This window comes from Pieris napi, chromosome 21 (genome assembly GCF_905475465.1).
Source record: "Pieris napi chromosome 21, ilPieNapi1.2, whole genome shotgun sequence".
Lineage (NCBI taxonomy): Eukaryota > Metazoa > Arthropoda > Insecta > Lepidoptera > Pieridae > Pieris > Pieris napi.
The window spans coordinates 1904441-1923130 of NC_062254.1; the positions used below are offsets into that span (position 1 = coordinate 1904441).

Genomic DNA, 18690 nt, shown 5'->3' on the forward strand with positions numbered 1-18690 from the left:
CCAGGATTCGGATTTGATTGTGAAAAGGGTTTTTTTTTATAGGAGGGCAAACGAATCTACGGAACGGCAAAAAAGGGAATTCATCGAAGACCATGTTTTAGTGGGTGCGTTGCCGGTCTTTGTACGTTAGTAGTAGTAGTTACAAAAATACTACACTAACCTAACCTAACCAATACATTGAGACATTTAGGTGAAATGACGGTCTTCGCTCGATAACCTCGTAATAGAAAACGTATTGATCTAGTATTAAATGAAATGCGAATCTATTAGATAAGGGATAAGGGACCGTTCAAGTAATACGTATCAAATTTGGGGGGGGGGGGGTTTTCCCCTTTAGTAAAACGTACAATGCGGAGCGGGGATTGAATTACGCGTTATTGTTAATATTATTTACGACTTTCCAGTACTTTACACCACATAATAGTAACTTTTAGGTATAAAGAGTCACTAGGTGGTCACGAAACGTTGGGAAACATGGGGGGGTCCCATAATCTCCAAAAATTGCGTGACGTAATATTTGAACGCTCCCTAACCTAATAGGCAAGTAGGTAGAATCAGCCTTCTACGCCTGACACGTTGATTTTTGGTCTACGAAATTCCATTCCTCATGATATCTTCTTTCATCGTACTAGATAGTGTTTAACCTATGGACTTCCTTGGAGGGTTGAGGGTCGCACACTGAGGCCACTAGGCCAACACTGTTCTGACCTCAATATATGAGAATTTGATATCTATTAAGGCTTTCAAAAATATCTCGTAAACTAAGTTTCGTAACAATATATTTCAAGCCCTTGGAGATTCAAGCGTTGGTGGACAGGATATATATAAATAGATAGAGGTCAATAGTAAATAAATAGCTACCAGTAGCAAATCTCTTCACGATTTCCGAAGCGGGTTCTACTTCGGATAACGGGATGGATTCGTCTAATTTCACCAACTCCAGTTGACCCCGAAGAGTACAGGCGCGGACGGACTCCAACGCACTTTCCCTGAAAAAAAAAAAAACATGGCTGGTAAGAGATTTCCTTAATCAGGTCAATGGTTCATTTTCGGAAACAGACACACCTTAAACAGCCCATATTCTCAAACTCAAAATAACTTTTTTCATATAGGCATAAGTACACTTATGAACGTCAACAGAAAATATGTTAAATTGATTCTAAATTTACATTTACTAACAGTTCGCAAGTCAAGGGCGTAGAGCGGGCAAGAAACTCTCCGCCACTCTTCTAGTAAGTAAATCAAACTTAAATCTAATTTCCCGAGCTGACTCAAGGCAAGAGAGTGTGACTGCATCATTTCGTAAATTGCTTGAGATCAAAACCATAGTTATAATTACCTAGAGTTTGAAATTTGTTTTAAATTGTTGTGAAACAAAAGTTCTACCAAGTTCATAATTAAAATTATTTAATTAAACTACACATGTTTTATGTTAGATTAAATAGAAGGCAAAACAAGTAAATAAATAAAAATTAACAATTCCATTTATTTCATTAGAATGGCAACACCAGGCAATATCATAGACATTTTATAGATTATAAATTGTCACAATATCAATGTGGCAATCTGTCAGTAGTACGTTGAAGTTAGTTGAGTTTCAATTACTCCTTGATAGTCTGAGCCGAACGAGCGCACTTTTGAAGTTATACTTTTTTTAGCGCGTTAGGGAAAAATGAGAATAAATTTTTACGATGCGCGCACACCGTCACAAAAAACCGACCCCCTGAAGTTAGCTATAGTCAACATTTTAGTTTTTTCTATTGTTAATGTCGTTTTTTCTACAAACGTAGAATATTATTGAAAAGATTTTTATCTTGTTCCGCCAAAGAAGTATAACTTCTAACGCGTGTACGTAAGTACAAACACGTTTTTATTTTTTTAATAAATGTTGGACGACAACGATAACCACACAATTGTAACTCTTTCTGAATCTGTGTCACATATATAGAGTTTATGCGCCAAGTAAATAATCTTTTAGAATTTATTTTAACTGTAGCAACACGCAACGAGCATACTTAAATCGGTCATATCCGGACTGGCTCCTGTTAGAAGCGGCTTCCTGCAAGTTGGCAATGGACATCGGATCGTTGATGTGCTTTTCGCCACCCGCGCGCCAGTGGTAGTATCCCGGGTTCCTATAATTCAACATTTTCATTATTAGTTCAGTTAAGCTTAAATTAGGTAAGAATCTCGGAATTCGAGATAACCAGCTGTAAGTATGTAAGTACTTTTATTTTAAGACAATTCACACTAATTGACCGAGTCCCATGCTAAGCTGGTGAAGCTTGTGTTATGGGTACTAGGCAACGGATATACATACATACTATAGATAGATAGACATATAATTACATATTTAAACACCCAAGACCTACCTGTTTCGGAGGAGTTTGGGAACGAACATTGTGACACGAGAATTTGATTTAGATGATAAGACAACATTATTTAAGCACAACACCAAATGCTCATCACATCGATGTTCGTCTCAGCCGGGGCTCGAATCCGGGACCCATGGATTCAAAGTCAGGGGTACTAACCACTCGACCAATGAGTCGTCGACTTGTATATTGACACCCTAAAGGTTGTCTCAAAACCTACATATGGTAAAGCTGTGCAAGTAAAGCTAAATGAAAGTATCATTTTTAATTTTTAGTCCACTTTTTGAAGTTATACTTCTTTAGGCGCGTTATGAAAAATTTATGAGAGTGAAATTTTACGATGCGCGCGCACCTGTGACACAACATTGTCAGTGTGATTATAGCGTGCGCGAGCGAGATAGGAATAAGACAATCTACAAGTAAAAAGAAATAGAATATGCGTGAAGTTCGTATGCCAAGAATTTTGAATGACCATAATGACATTTGTCATTTACCTTTTAAACAAATAAAGGAGTTTTAATTATTTTTTCAAAGAAATTTATTAATTTTATATTGTGCAATACTGCCAAAGCTACAACATACATCTTAGTGTTTGGTAGAGATGTTCTAAATATATAATAATATATACTTTTAACTAAATAGAATTTATGTTACACTTAATGTAAGAGAATAATAATAAATAATTATTTATTTGATTTTTCAAATGTAAACTGAACTTAATTGACTATAATGACTCCTTTTTCAGTCTTTGATTATTTAATTATAATTCATTATTTGCATGCAATCAAAAACTATTTTTAGTAATGCCAAAGAAGTATAACTTCTTAAGCGCGTACATAAGTACACGCACCCTTTTTTTTTGTATATAGCATTTATTTAAGAATATTTGTTGCTTTTGCACGAAAAATCAAATAAAAAATAAAAATACGTGAACGGAGGGTCCGTTCCTAAGAAAAGAAAGAAAGAAAGAAAACCTTTAAGTATCATAATGTCACTCACCGTAAGACCAGCATATCTTTACAATCTCCGTAGGTGAGAGCATGTCGATCGAATATCTCTTTCGATAATATTTCGAACGTTACACCACCTATTATGAAAAAATACAGTTATTTTTATATTTAAACTAATATATTTATTCTGACAAATAGGTCAGGGTAATTTTATGATTTAGTCATATTTAACTTTGTTTTATTGTAACACAAGTAGGGCCCAGCCAAGCGTTGCTGTGGCTAAGATTTTTGTTATATTAAAGTTTAATATAACAAAAATCTTAGCTTAGTTTAATAATTAAACTATTCAAGAGAAACGCCAGGAGAACACCAATCCATCATGCTTTTTGGTGGTTATGCCATTTAATTATAGCTTATGTGAAACGTTGGTATTTATTTTAATAAGGATCAATACCTAGGTACGAATAAAGAGCCTTTTCTAGGGGTGGTATTTTAATAAAAAAAAATTAATAAAAGGACGCTTATTGTGACGTATCTATAATAGATAGAGACATGCTGTCTCTATCTAATCAATCTCTGTGAAATTTTTTATAGATAGTGATGTGTCCTGAAAAATTGTAATACATCATTTTGTTCTATCATTAATAGTTTTCGCAGCGCACGCGATTGAAGGAAGTTTTTTGTTTATTTTTTTTGCATCTTGGGTTAGATTATTCAAGTTTGAGTAAGCATCCCTATTTTTTTAAAAAATGAAACATAGCCTATGTCACTCGGGAATAGTGTAGCTTGCCAACGGTGAAAGAATTTTTGGTATCGATCCAGTAGTTTCGGAGCCTATTCATTTCAAACAAACAAAATATCAAATCTTGTCTCTTAATAATATTAGTATAGATGTAAGAGAAGGCAAACGGACAGGAGGCTCACCTAATGTGAAGTGACACCGCATAGACACATTGCCAGAATCCTCGCAAGTGCGTTGCCGACCGTTTAAGAATTTGTACGCTCTTTTCTTGATATATTTTTATTTTTCTCTCATGTTAAATAACATTCGCTACCAAATCTAAGCACGAGTGTAATTTAAACTTTAAGTTGCTGAACTCAGAAATATGGATACAAAATTTTACTAAAAATAAAAATAAGAAAAACTGAAGTAGAAATGTTGCAATCCCAACAAAAATAACTATCTACAATAATAAAAAATAGGGGTTGACTGTAGAGGAGTGAAAATTAGGGGTTGTGTGTATTTTTGTATGAATCATAAAAAAAAACAAAAAAAAAAAATTGGGCTGGACACCCCCATTATTACTTAGGGGTTTGAAAGATAGATAATAGCCGATTCTCAGACTTAACTGCATAAAAAAGTTCATAAGAATCGGTCGAGCCGTTTCGGAGGAGTTTGGGAACGAACACTGACACGAGAATTTTATTTAGATGATAAGACAACATTATTTAATCACAAATACCAAAGACATTTTTTTTTCTTTTATTTTTATTTACTCACCAATCCTAGACTGCGTGCCTCTAAAGCACTTGTCCACGACTTCCTCACTGAGCCCGACGGCCTCGAAGATCTGGGCTCCTTTGTACGACTGTAAAGTGCTGATTCCCATCTTGGCCATGACTTTGGCCAAGCCAGTCTCAATAGATTTCTGGTACGCCGTGTATATGTCTGCGTCGGTTAAGGTCGGGTCTAGAATATTGTCGTTTCGAAGTGAAAACGCCAGCTCGAACGCTAAGTACGGACATATAGCGTCTGCACCGTAACCTGTAAAGATATTTTATGGACATATATACATACTATATAAATTAAATTTAGATTTTTTTTTATTTCTATATTTTTAGATTTTCATTTCAGTATAGAAGAGGGGGCAAACGGGCAGAAAGCTCATCTGATATTAAGTAATACCGTGTGTTGCCGGCATGTGAGGGAGGATTATTTTTATATATTGGAGGTCGTATCTTCCAGAGAAGACCTCCACCGGGAGTCGATTCCACAGTTCACGAAAGAAAATGCCTAGTGAATCTGATCTTGATAATAATTTTTTTTACAACATTAACGTAAGGAAACTCGAAAGAAAAATAATTGTTCTAGTTTCCTAAATAAGCAAAGAAGGGGACTTAATAAATCTATGTTCAAACAAACAAGCAATAAACTTATATTTTGCAATAATTTTTGGTCAATTTATACAAATTACAAAATGGCCAATTACATCTTCCTTCACTCACCAAGCAAAACAGACATATGGTGCACTTCTCTCGCTTCAGCAGTTTCCACGATGATCCCAACCTTCATGCGCTGACGTGTCTCGATCAGGTGATGATGGACCGCACCTGCAAATATTGGTAAGGGACTCTGTATAGGAATTTATTCAATATCGATTTTACAATTAAAATAATTATAATATCCGGTAATTCATGTGATTGAATTTTTACGTACACTCAGTGCGACACGTACTTCGACACGTAAACATGAAACTTCTGGTGTATAAAAATGTACGTTAGCCTATAATTTGAAATAAAAAATTGGGTTGACCAATAATATTTGAGTAACTTATAGAATTTTAGTAGAATTAAAAAATATATTATTTTGTGTCGCCATATTTAATATTTTAAAATAAATTTGGTTAATTTAGAAGCCTGAAACTTGACAGATAAACAGCATACAAATAAAATTGATTGATGACCTACTAGAAGTATCGCCGTACACGTGAAATTGTTATTTGGACCTTTTTGGTTTTATTCATAAAACTTGAATTTATAATTAAATTATTCTTAATATATGTTTAAAATTAATTGATATCATTAAAAAATACCATACAACTTACCAAGAGCAAGCAAAGAGCTAACTGGAACTCGTCGGGGTCCGGCCAATCGCTCAGAAAGCACCAGAAGTTGGTATCCAGCAGTTGCAGCAGTGTGGGCCTCTTTAGAGATACTGGTCAATGCTGCCTCTAGGCCCAAAGGCCCATCAGTGTATTCGAATGTGCAGTCTATTACTTTAGTCTGAAAAACATTTGAGATTTTTTTCCTGAATGGGGCGGGGCTTATATTACGTACATAATTAAATCCACTAAATATTTTTAAGTTTTCAAGGAATATGATTATTGTTAAATGGTGCCTTACCTTCCATCCCCGGTAGTTACTCTTCTTTAAAGCCTCGCAGTCGGGTATAGAGAGTATGGGTTGAGGCAGGAACAGTCGATGAACGAACTCGGCACTCGGTTCCAGAATGTTCGCAGTGGGACCAATTGGGCACATTAGGGACATGACGATTTTCTCTCTGAAAATATATCACAATGGTTAAATATGTTTATTATGGAACATAAGATACAGGTATCACTTATTCCACGTCATTAAATTGGAATCAGTAGACATATCTACTCATTCGCAAAGAAGACAGAGGGTGTAGACCGAGAGAAAAAGTCGGCGTAAAAAAACTCTCGGTACTCTTTTAAAATAGCAAATCATCAAACACTTATTTTAAAACAAATATCTCAAATTAATTAGAAGTACCCTGTCTAGCACTAGTCCCAGGCCCTTTTATCAACTAGATGATCGTTAACTTTATAGTTAGCGGTTCTAAGATGTATACTTAATAATGAACATTTTAATTAATTTGGTAATAGCAAGAATTAAGAATCAATCGTAACACAAAATATGTATGTCTTAGAACTTTAGTAAAATTAAAAAAAAAATATATCTTCAATATATTATGTATGTATTTTTATAGATTATCCTTTCGAATGTTGGGGATTAATGCTGCGCTTCTGAACTTGGTGTTTTGACGGAACCGATACCACTTTTGAGCATTTTTAATCAGTTTTTGAAGTTATACTTCTTTAGGCGCGTTATAAAAAATTGATGAGAGTGAAATTTTACGATGCACGCGCACCGTGATACAAAATTAACAGAATGAAGTTAGTGGCGCATGTTGGCACGCACGCCGCCTCTGTTCACTGTGTATTTATATTTATAATATTTATCCACATGCTTTGAGTTTCTACATTTAAAACACGTGTTTTCATTTTGTTTTCATTATACAAGTGCGAATTTTATATGTGCGTCTGAATTATATTCAGAAGTGATTTAAATTGAATATTTAAATCAATACTAATTAATATTAGAAAATATTTTTGAAAAAACTGTGCTCATCAACCTTCGTAACTGCTTCAATACAATTGAGGTTAACTATCCGTATGTATTATTAATAATGCCAAAGAAGTATAACTTCTTACGCGCGTACATAAGTACACGCACCTTTTTTTTATTTATATTATAGGTTGTAGTATTTGATGCAGAAAGTAGCAAAATTTAAGCACGCCTAATGTAAGCCTTTGCTGCTAAATCTACAACTAACTGTCAGTTAAAAAGTAATTGTATTCTAAATTGATGGATAAAAACTGTTAAATATTATTCGGAGCTCAGTCTAATCTAGATAATTGTTGGTCTATTAAGTTCGTGAATGCTTAGTAATATTTACGAGTAAACGTAGACAGAAAAAATTATTGAATAAATAATTTTACCTGAAAGGGTCGATGGGCGGGTTCGTGACTTGTGCGAATAATTGTTTGAAGTATTCGTATGGCAGAGGTTGGAATTGAGAAAGGCAAGCCAATGGAGCGTCATTGCCCATACTTCCTAGCGCTTCCTTCCTAAAAAAGTTATCACAAGGTTAACCGACTTTAATAGCTGTACCAGAAATTCTCCATCCAGAGTACCTGGAATACCCATATCTTAGGAACTATTGAACTGATTATGATGAAACTTTGTTATGAAAAATTTGTGAGAAATTTACTTACGAACTTAACACATATGTGTAGCATATACATGTTATTTATTTTTATCGACATCTTTGTATCGTTACTTGCACTTAGCTACAAGAAAACTGGTTTAGCATGTTTCGCGTATGTGAGCGTGCACGCAGGTAACCGAGTGGTACGTGAGTCTGTACGCTTGGTGCTGTTGTGGATTCACTTATGTTAACTTCTTTATATTATATTTGTTATCGTAACAAAACATTAAATTAATTATTTAATTTAAAATGGTTATATTATCTAACCCATATATGTTTAGTAGCCTAATAGTTCATATGTCACAAGCAAGACAAACAGATAACCTTCTTTTTTGAATTCGGTTAAAGCAGTTATCATTTAATACTATAATAGAACACTTACTTGTTCTGTATCATTGGCAGAAGCAGCATATTAATCGATTCAATGGTGTATCCGAAAAGACCGAGTCTCATATCCGAAAGACCAGATATGGGTTCAGTGGTACCTCCGTTAAGAGAACCGTTCTGCGGTGGTATCGATTTGTGGATATCTTCCATTGACATCTGGAATTAGGAATAAATGTCAAATTTTAGTTAAAGGCGACAAAATTACAAGTTTCATACGTATTATTGCTAGAGTCTGTGGACATATTTCATAGAGTCTATGAACAGAGAACAGTCGTGCCATTTAAGGTCGCAGCAATACCAAATAACCTATTTTGTTATACTGTTACGTCATTATTGTTCGACATTATATATTTGTGAATGAAATACAACAAAGAAGTATGTTAGTTCGCATAACCGCCACGCCGGTTAACTTCCGAGCGTACTTTATCGTAATTAATTACATGAGATGAAATTACAGTATTCATATTGGCTAAATTAGGGTAAATTCTATCTATTGCATGATTCTAAAACTTACTATTACCATCATAGTTTAACAGATTTAGTTTGAAATACATTTTCGGACATTTAACTCACCATCTATTCCAAAAATTGTCGCATGAAACATTTTAATTTTAATATAGAAACAGTACGAAAAACGCTCATCCAAAAATTACAGCCCTGATTAAACAGACTTACAAAACATTGACTTAAGTTCGTTACCATTCTTGTTGTATAAAAACATCAATGCCATCAGCCATGGTAACAGTACTATTAAAATAAATAAAATAAATCAGTGGCGCTACAACCTCTTTAGGTCTTGGCCTCAGATTTCTGAATCTGTTTCATGATCATTTTTAAACCTAATAGGCAAGTAGGTGATCAGCCTCCAGTGCCTGACACACGCCGTCGACTTTTTGGGTCTAAGACATGTCGGTTTCCTCACGATGTTTTGCTTCACCGTTCGAGCAAATGTTAAATGCGCACTTATAAAGAAAGTCTATTGGTGCACAGCCGGGGATCGAACCTACGACCTCAGGTATGGTCGCACGCTGAAGCCACTAGGCCAAATCTTCCATGGAATCAAACTCATACCGTCCGGTCTCCTGCCATCGTCTCTTGCAATACCACTCGGCTCAAGTAGACTTGGCACGTTGACGGTGGCAAGGGAACGGCGTATGATATCGTTAAGTGCGGCATGTCTCGAGGAGCGGCCTAACGCGGCGCAGATCGAAACCCCAAGCGGTAGACAGGTTGCGATTCGAAGCGTGTTTTCACGTTATTTGCAACGCCTTTATGGATTTAATTCAAAGCCGTGTTCTTATCACTCTATATCAAAATACCCATTTTTTATAGTATATCTTTCATTATCAATACAAAAAATACAAAAAAAAATATACCTGTTCTTGAATCCATTGCGAATGCGGTCTGCTTTGGGCAATCTTTCTCTTGAGCTCGACGTCTTGAATGATTCGTTTCTCCTCAGTATCCACAAGCAACATGCGACCTGGTTTTAGGCGACTCTGAAATAAAATTGTATAAAAAATATTAATTATATATACAGTTTTACAATTGTTAACATCCAACGCAAATAGCTGCACCAATTTTGGTGAAATTTTCATTTTGGTTAAGGATAGACTTAGATGTTTTTGTTTGTCGAGTCCATTTTTTTTTTCTTTATGTACCAATGTATCAGTATGCCGAGAATTGACAAATGTTTGCTATTAAATAAAATAAATAACAGAGGAGCATAGTGAATCAGGTACGGCAAATCGAGATCCGTGGTTTATGCCTACTTCCGAAAAAAGGCGTGAATATATAAATAAACTAGCTGACCGGGCAAACGTCGTTTTGCCATGTATATCATTTATAATAAAAATAGGGGTTGATCGTAGAGGGGTGAAAGTTAGGGGTTGTATGTATTTTTTAATGCTGTATCATAAAAAAATATCTAAAAATAAAAAAAATATTTAGGGGTGGACTACCCTTAACATTTAGGGGGATGAAAAATAGATGTTGTCCGATTCTCAGACATACCCAATATGCACACAAAATTTCATGAGAATAGGTCAAGCCGTTTCGGAGGAGTATGGTAACTGACATTGTGACACGAGAATTTTATATATAAGATAAACCTCTAAGTTGGATATTAGAACAATATTAAAACAGTAAACAATCCCATTACCTTCAGAATAACTTTCTCCGGATCAACATCATAGACGCCGACTTCAGACGCCATGACGAGGATATTCTCATTTGTGACGTAGAATCGAGATGGCCGGAGACCGTTCCTATCAAGTATGGCACCTGGAAGACAAAATATAGTTGGTAAATGTCAAATTATTTTAGTTACAAAATTGCAATTACAAAACCAAAAAAAAAAACTTAAAGCTAATCTTAAGTCATAAATCACTAAGTTAGGTTCTAAATACATACAAATAATATATTTACAAAACTCACGATTAAACAGGTGTAAAGGAGATGATTAAGAGGTGTTTATGTAGCAGACTTTAGAGAGCTAGAGAGTAGCGTATTCCATAACTTTACGGCAGAGATCCAAGAAGACTTGGACAATTATCTAGTTTATTCAAACTCAAAATATCTTTATTCAAGTGGGTAACCAAGGACACTTTTGAATTGTCAACTTAAATTAATTGTAAATTTACATTTACTACCAGTTCGCAAGTCAAGAGCGTAGAGCGGGTAAGAAGAACTGACAAGAAACTTTCCGCCACTCTTTTTAATCTCCAAGTATTGTCATACAAATTGTTTTATTCTATAACTAGCGACCCGCCCCGGCTTCGTACGGGTGCAATGCTGATACTAAATACACTACAAAAAAACTGTAAACGTTGTACATAATATAGCGGCCCGCTCTGGCTTCGCACGGTTTTAAAATATATAGCCTCTCACTGAAAAAATGATTAAAATCGATCCAGTAGCTTTGATTTATTCATTACTACCCGTGGACCTCACGCGTTGAATTTGGAAATTTTGATAAATCTCGTAGGGATCAGCCTGCGTTTGCAATGTAAGCGGTAAAAATGTAATTATTTACGACATCACATTAGAAACCTCAAAAATAACAGTATTTCTCCACTATTTAATGGATGTTATTATACATATAAACCTTCCTCTTCAACTCTATTAAAAAAACCGCATCAAAATCCGTTGAGTAGTTTTAAAGTTTTAAGCATACATAGGGATATAGGAACTAAGGCCGTATACAAGGGGATACCTAGTCACCAGTAAGGCAAGACTGATAAAAGCTGATATATTTTTGAAGTGAAACTTCTTTATCGGGGTTGGAAAAAAATTTTGTGTAACATTTTTTCGTTACGCGGCACATTTTTCCGTTACGCGCCATATTGCTTTTTGAACTTTTTTATCGGCGTTGGAATGAAAGTTCTTTATCGACGTATGGGAGAAATTTTGTAGCAAATCGTCACGTTTTTCGGTTACGCGCCATGTTGCTTTTTGAAGTCAAACTTCTTTATCGGCGTTAGAATGAATTTTTTATCGACGTATGGGAGAAATTTCGTAGCAAATCGTCACGTTTTTCGGTTACGCGCCATCTTTTTCTTGTCCCTACCACGGTTGATCCGAAGAGATTCGAAGCCATTAATAGCAAAAATATATAATAACGATAACAATGATAGTAATACTAATAATTCTATTACAATTAATGAAATTCTGTAATAATCTTAGTAGTAATAATGTAAAAAAAAAAAAATTGTATTTGTATTCATGCCTATGATAATAAAAGCCTTTTGTTAAACTTTATTTAACCAATTTCGTTAAGTTGCATACAGTAGATAATTTTTCGAAAAATAAGGTCATAAAGAAGTTTCACTTCTTACGTGTGTACCTTAGTACACGCACACATTTTTTAAAAATAACTACTGACTTTTTCTTTTAACAGGACAAACGGGTCAATTTACTGAACAAAGTGGACAGAAAGTGTGTCGCTGGCTTTTGAGAGAATTAGCTTCTTCTTGAAGACCATAAATCGTATGGAAATAATTTTGGTAGCTAATTACGATAAGGTATATGAAATTAATAAAATATTGTCTATTAACTTACCTATGTACCGTCCATCAGTGAAGGAAATCAAAGCTGGCCCGTCCCACGGTTCCATGGCACAAGAGGCCCACATATAGTAGTCTCTCTTCTCTTTGTCCATGGTCTGGTCATTGTGCCATGCCTCCGGGACCATGGTCATGACGGCTTCGGGGAGAGATCTGTTTCCGGCATGAAGTAAGAACTCCAAAACGCAGTCAGCCGAACCAGAGTCCGATAGATTTGGTTCCACTACTGGGTAGAGTTTCTTCAGGTCTATAATTAAGAAGAGAGTATAATAGGGAGAAGTAGATTCTCAACGCTAAGGTCCAGTTCAAATGATTATGCTTGTCAGCTGCTTGAAGTATTTAATAAAACAATTTTTAACCGGATTGAAGTTATGTATTTGCAATTATTTAAATTTAACCGACGTTTCGCGTGCTTTACAGCGTGCGTGGTCACGGTCACTGAAGACAAAAGGTGTTGAATGTCAAAAAGTATCACAGCTGTAGAAAAAGTTGTGTTATCTGTATTTATTTCCCCGGAGTTGGTATCGACTAAAAGATGGAGGGTTAATGATTATGTAAAATAATGCAAATACATAACTTCAATTCGGTTAAAAATTGTTTTGTTAAATGTGTAAAAGTTATGTCAGTAAAAGACAATACTATGCTTGAAGTATCTTCAAAATCGAAGTAAGCCAATAAATTAGATTTTTGATGATTAGATTTTGATAGGTCATAAATTAACTGATTGGAAATTATATTTTGTATTTTCATACTAATTTAACATAGCTTTGTATTTCTATTCGTCTTATATATGTTCATGGGTACATAAAATTGATCTCCCGATTTATGGATTCTGAGATAGTCTAACTATCTAGATACAATTTTACAAATAGAGTGTGAGTGAGATACATACCTTCTCCATACTTGTTGCTCTTCATCACACCCTCGCGGGCCTTCATCAAATTCACGTTACCTCGCAACGTATTTATCTCTCCATTGTGAGCTAGAACCCTGAAAAACATTTTAATAACGTTTTAAATGAAAGTTCATCTCTTCGTCACTTTGAAGAAGAGAAAAAGAAGAAAAGAGCCTAAAATAATATTGACCACGAAAAGTCATTCCATAGTTTTTAGATTAATAATTTACGTTATAAGCTCAAAGTTTTAAATGAACCTCGGCTAAGATATCGGTAAACGTTCTGTTATTATTATTTATTAAGTAGGCAAATGCGTGGCGCATACCCTCCCCCCTACACTACCCCTGCAGCCGGACTTCTTGGGGTAGGGTTATGTAGAACTCGCGATCTGGGCAAACTCCATTGCGCCACTTCTATCACACATAATTTATAATTACCTTAAAGGATGTGCTCTCTCCCAGCTTGGGAAGGTGTTCGTGGAGAATCTTGTATGCACCAGCGCTAGGTACGTTGTGAACGCGGGGTTCGACAGATCTTTGAAGTATTCCTAGAAGACATTGTTTCTGTTAACTGCCTCAATAATATACTCAGTAAAAATTCCAACATTGCCCTGATGAAACAAGACAATAAAGTTTTTTTAAAACATGCAAATATTATTTAATTTAACCATGTTAGTTCAGTTTGCAGGCAAAATATATACAAAACTAGCAGACCGGCCAAGCGTTGCTGTGGCTACGGTATATTATATTACATAGTAGTAAACTATTCAAGGGAAACGGTAGGAGAACACCAGTCATGGGGACCACCATGCTTTTTTGGTGGTTATGCAATTAAATTGTTGCTTATGTGAAACGTTGGTACTTTCAGCACAGCGCCATCTGTTAGAATTGTGAATATCAAATAATTTGCAATAAAATAATATTGCGGGTATAAATTGAGATGTAAGCTATCCTATCTTTTAAGTTGGATCAAACTACACAAGGTGTGCAAATTTGAATGAAATCGGTTCGGTAGTTTAAGAGTCCATCGCGGACAAACAACGTGACAAGATAAAATGTTTGCCTACTTGGTACTTTTAAAAATTAATCTTGTTTTAATATCCGATTAAAAACTTAATCACAAAGAACAATATGTATGTGTTACCCATAATTGGTTGGACGTAAGCAATCCTTTATAGACGACGGTTTTCAAGGACAGACTGCAAATATAGAACCGAGCTCCGGGCAGGATAAGCTCGTGCGACGCACGTTTACGTAACACGAACACCTGCGAACATAACATACAATCCAGAAACAATCCAAAATAGGTCCACGAACGGGCAATAAGGGTGTATTAAATTACGTTTGCAACGGCGAGTCTCGACTCAGCAGCGGCCGGCGCGCGATCTGAAAGAAATCCTTCAAGAGTTCGTCGTCCTTATTATAGAGTAGAGTTTGAAATCGCACACGGCGTTGCAAGTTCATACTCGTGGTGTCGTATCGGTACCGATATCTCTTACCTGACGGGCGAGATGCTGCTCGTCGTCAATATCGCCAGTTACAAACACTTGACGCATATATGGCTCCGAGTTACGAGCCACTTGACCTGAAAGTTAGTTAAAATTGGCAATTACTTAACTGTCCTCTAGAGCCAATTGCTATACTTCTAACTACTATATTTAACTATCGGAATTTAACTAGTATTGATAAGATCACTGGGAATGAACTTCCAATTAGCCAACTCATTTATTATCTCATAAACAAAAATCAATTTACACAATTTGTACAAATATTACTTTTAAATTACTCTAATAAAAACGAAATACATTACAATGAATGAATTTGATATGGCAACTGATACTATGAGTTAATCTTTTCCCATACTTAAATCGAAACATTTCTTCTACATACATTACAAGAATTATAACATTAGTATCGAGAAAAATATGAGAACAGAATGATTTTAGCTTCAACAGTAGCACATACAGTGTTAAATTGAACAAACCGTGTGGTCAAAGCATCGCATGACCGGCTCGGCCGCTTTTTACGACCCAATACTACGTGTACGACCTGCAATGAGTAGCGAAACAACATCGCAACTGCCCGTATGGAAGCGAGACAATGTGATGATACGAACAAGATCGGCATTGTTACAAATGACTTTTCGAAGGGCCTCCTTCATTACAATTACAGAAGTTCATTAATTCTCCTAGTTCTGCGGTACAAAGCAAGAGTTTCAAATAGTTTAGAACGTTCTACTGAAATGGCTTATAGTCCGGTCAAATTGGGTCAAAAAACAAGAGCGAAGCTACTAGAATTACCATCAAGCTGAAATTGAGTAAACTTGTTCAAAACACAATTAATTTCAAAATTCCCCATCGTTACGACCCATGGAAAAAAAATTACTCAAGGCAAAAAAAATGGGTTTTTCGCGATTTTCTTCAAAACGGCAAGTTTTATCATAAAATTACCTCAGACAAAAATTGTAGATCATAACATTATCTTTTTTTTTTTTAAAGTTGTTGTTAATTGTGTTTTGAACAAGTTTACTTAATTTCAGCTTGATGGTAATTCTGGTAGCTTGCAATGTATAGATTGACCGGACTATTATGGCACGAAAACATTTATGATTTGCCCTACATCTCATTGTTGTACATCTCATTGTTGGTCCTATCGTTGCTAGAATAGGAGAATCAATTCTCATAAGGAAACATCAGTTTTTATTCCAGATTCTTTAGTAAATAAAATTACATAAAACCATATCTTCAATTATTGTAGGGGCCGTTCAAGTATTACGTAAGCAGATTTAATGCAATTTATCCCCCCCCCTTCCTCTTGTCAGCAAAAGTAAGCAAAGCTCTCAAAAATAATAGTACATAAACGTATTAATTTTTTTGTAGCAACCCTCGAAAATACATTAGTTTTTAAGCATAGACATAGGTAACATGTCTAATAAAGTAAATAATTACTGTTGACGTAATCACCAAATAAGAAAATCAAAGTCCCCCCCTTTAGTGCTTACGTAATACTAGAACTGCCCCTAAGACATTTTGAGAATGAAGAGGACCCTTAACGCAACTATGAATTCAGAATTTAACATTTATCGTAGAATTAATAAAGTCATTAACTATTTTAATTAACAAAACAAATGTAATAGAAAATTTCTTACCAATGGTAGAATTGTTGGTTGGAACAGTTCTCCAACAGAGGACCTTAAGTCCAAGACTCTCAGCCAGAATCAAGAACTTGGCTTCAATGTTCTGGTGATGGAGCTTGTCCAGAAAGAATATGCCAGTTGCGTACTTCCCGAAGGGAGGAAGATCTATTTGGTGCGAGTCTCTGAAAAGAGATAGGAAAATTTTAAAGATTTTAAGTTTAGGTCATAGTTTTGTGGCGTCGGGATGTGACGACCCCATCGCCCACTGGTGAAATAACCTGTGACAGAGGTTATTTCATCAGCGCAATCAGTCAACCCCTTCCTAGTGGGAGTGCCATGCTGTTGCCTTCGGGCTTCAGCCAAATGGGCAGGCACGACCGGGGCAGTACCACTGTCTCTCTCAGAAAACCGGCGTGAAGTGATGCAATAGGTTCGCCCTATTGTACTCGCGTTTCGTGCGGTGAGAGAGACTCCCGGAGCCCATCCCCCTCCCCCCCCTCTACAAGAAATATGAAGGTGCAGAAAAAACAGAAACTACCCCAGGGGGGTACCACACGCGCTCCTTCCACTTGACCGTATTCAACGAAGAGCGGTTCGAATCGTCGACGACCAGTCACTTTCCGTGCGGCTTGATCCCTTGGCGTTGCGTAGAGATGTAGGATCTCTCTGCATCTTCTACCGCATTTACCATGGAGAGTGTTCAGAGGAGTTGTTCGGTCTAATACCTGCAGCTGAGTTTCATCATCGGACGTCAAGGCAAAATACAAAATACCATCCGTATCACCTCGACGTCCGTCGTTCCACAACAGAGCGTTTTCTAAGGCAGTTTTTGCCGCGCACCACCACTATGTGGAACCAGCTGCCCACAGAAGTATTTCCGAACCAATTCGACTTAGGGTCCTTCAAGAAAAGAGCGTACCAATTCTTGAAAGGCCGGCAACGCACTTGCGAGCCTTCTGGCATTGTGAGTGTCCATGGGCGGAGGTATCACTTAACATCAGGTGAGCCTCCTGCCCGTTTGCCTCCTGTTACATAAAAAAAAAAAAAAAAAATATCATACAGAAAGTTCCTAAAACAATGGATTGTTAAGGAAATGTGTTTAGACAATTAAAGTATCGTAAACTATATAATCTGAATATGAAAATAAACCAGTGGCACAACAATCTTTTTAGGTCTGGGCCTCAGATTTCTGAATCTGATTCGTGGTCATTTGTCAGTCTAATAGACAAGAAGGTGATCAGACTACTGTGCCTTAGGCTGTTTCCTTACAATGTTTTCCTTCACCGATCGAGCGAATATTAAATGCGAACACAGAAAGAAAATCCATTGGTGCACAGCCGGGGATCGAACCTACGACCTCAAGGATGAGAGTCGCACGCTAAAGCCACTAGGCCAACACTGCTCCAGGTTCTTAATATACGCAATTTAATATGTTGTCAACAACTATGCTAGATGTCGCGGCATACAATTATTATGTAAATCGTATTATAAAGGGTATTTCAACAAGAACTTTGTTTTTCAATTGTGGCCACACCGAGAACGTGATAGTTTTGACATTTAGTTTTTGGCGGTATTCGTAGCAGGTGCTTTGGCAATTATTACAATGAATTCAATTTCGCTCGAAAATCGCATTAAAATAATTCAAATCCACTATAAACATGGTGGTTCTGTTAAAGTTACATTTCGTAAAATTCGTGATATTTTCGGCCAGCATAATCGTCCTTCTGAGACCGCTGTTAAGAATTTGGTCGCGAAATTTGAGTCGACAGGCTCGGTACAAAATGTGCCAACATCAACACGTGTTCGACCGGGTCGTTCAACAGAAAACATCGCCGCCGTGAGCCACAGTGTTGAAGAAGATCAAAATTTGTCAATTTCACGACGTTCTCAACAATTGGGGTTATCCAAAAGCACAACATGGCGAATTTTGCGAAAGGATTTGGCTTTGAAGCCTTACAAGATTCAACTGGTGCAGGAATTAAAGCTGATCGACCATTCAAATCGCCGCAGATTCGCTCAGTTCATTCAGGAACAACCTGCTGGTTTTTCTGAAAAAATCATTTTTTCAGACGAAGCCCATTTTCATTTGTCA

At 36.2% G+C, this 18690-nt stretch overlaps 1 protein-coding gene across 1 annotated transcript in view; it reads right to left on the reverse strand.

Moving 5' to 3' along the window:
• The window catches only part of LOC125060109 (glutamate synthase [NADH], amyloplastic), a 76858-nt gene that overhangs the window by 25998 nt on the left and 32170 nt on the right, over positions 1–18690 (reverse strand). The window contains exons 4-20 of the mRNA XM_047664825.1: positions 16611–16780; positions 14962–15047; positions 14607–14729; positions 13901–14010; positions 13461–13558; positions 12564–12815; positions 10666–10787; positions 9881–10003; positions 8500–8660; positions 7849–7977; positions 6449–6605; positions 6151–6328; positions 5552–5656; positions 4827–5090; positions 3375–3462; positions 2016–2135; positions 862–989 (exon numbers count right to left, since the gene is read on the reverse strand). Of these exons, the coding sequence (XP_047520781.1) occupies positions 862–989; positions 2016–2135; positions 3375–3462; positions 4827–5090; positions 5552–5656; positions 6151–6328; positions 6449–6605; positions 7849–7977; positions 8500–8660; positions 9881–10003; positions 10666–10787; positions 12564–12815; positions 13461–13558; positions 13901–14010; positions 14607–14729; positions 14962–15047; positions 16611–16780 (2414 nt within the window). The remainder of the gene's footprint in view (positions 1–861; positions 990–2015; positions 2136–3374; positions 3463–4826; positions 5091–5551; positions 5657–6150; positions 6329–6448; positions 6606–7848; positions 7978–8499; positions 8661–9880; positions 10004–10665; positions 10788–12563; positions 12816–13460; positions 13559–13900; positions 14011–14606; positions 14730–14961; positions 15048–16610; positions 16781–18690) is intronic.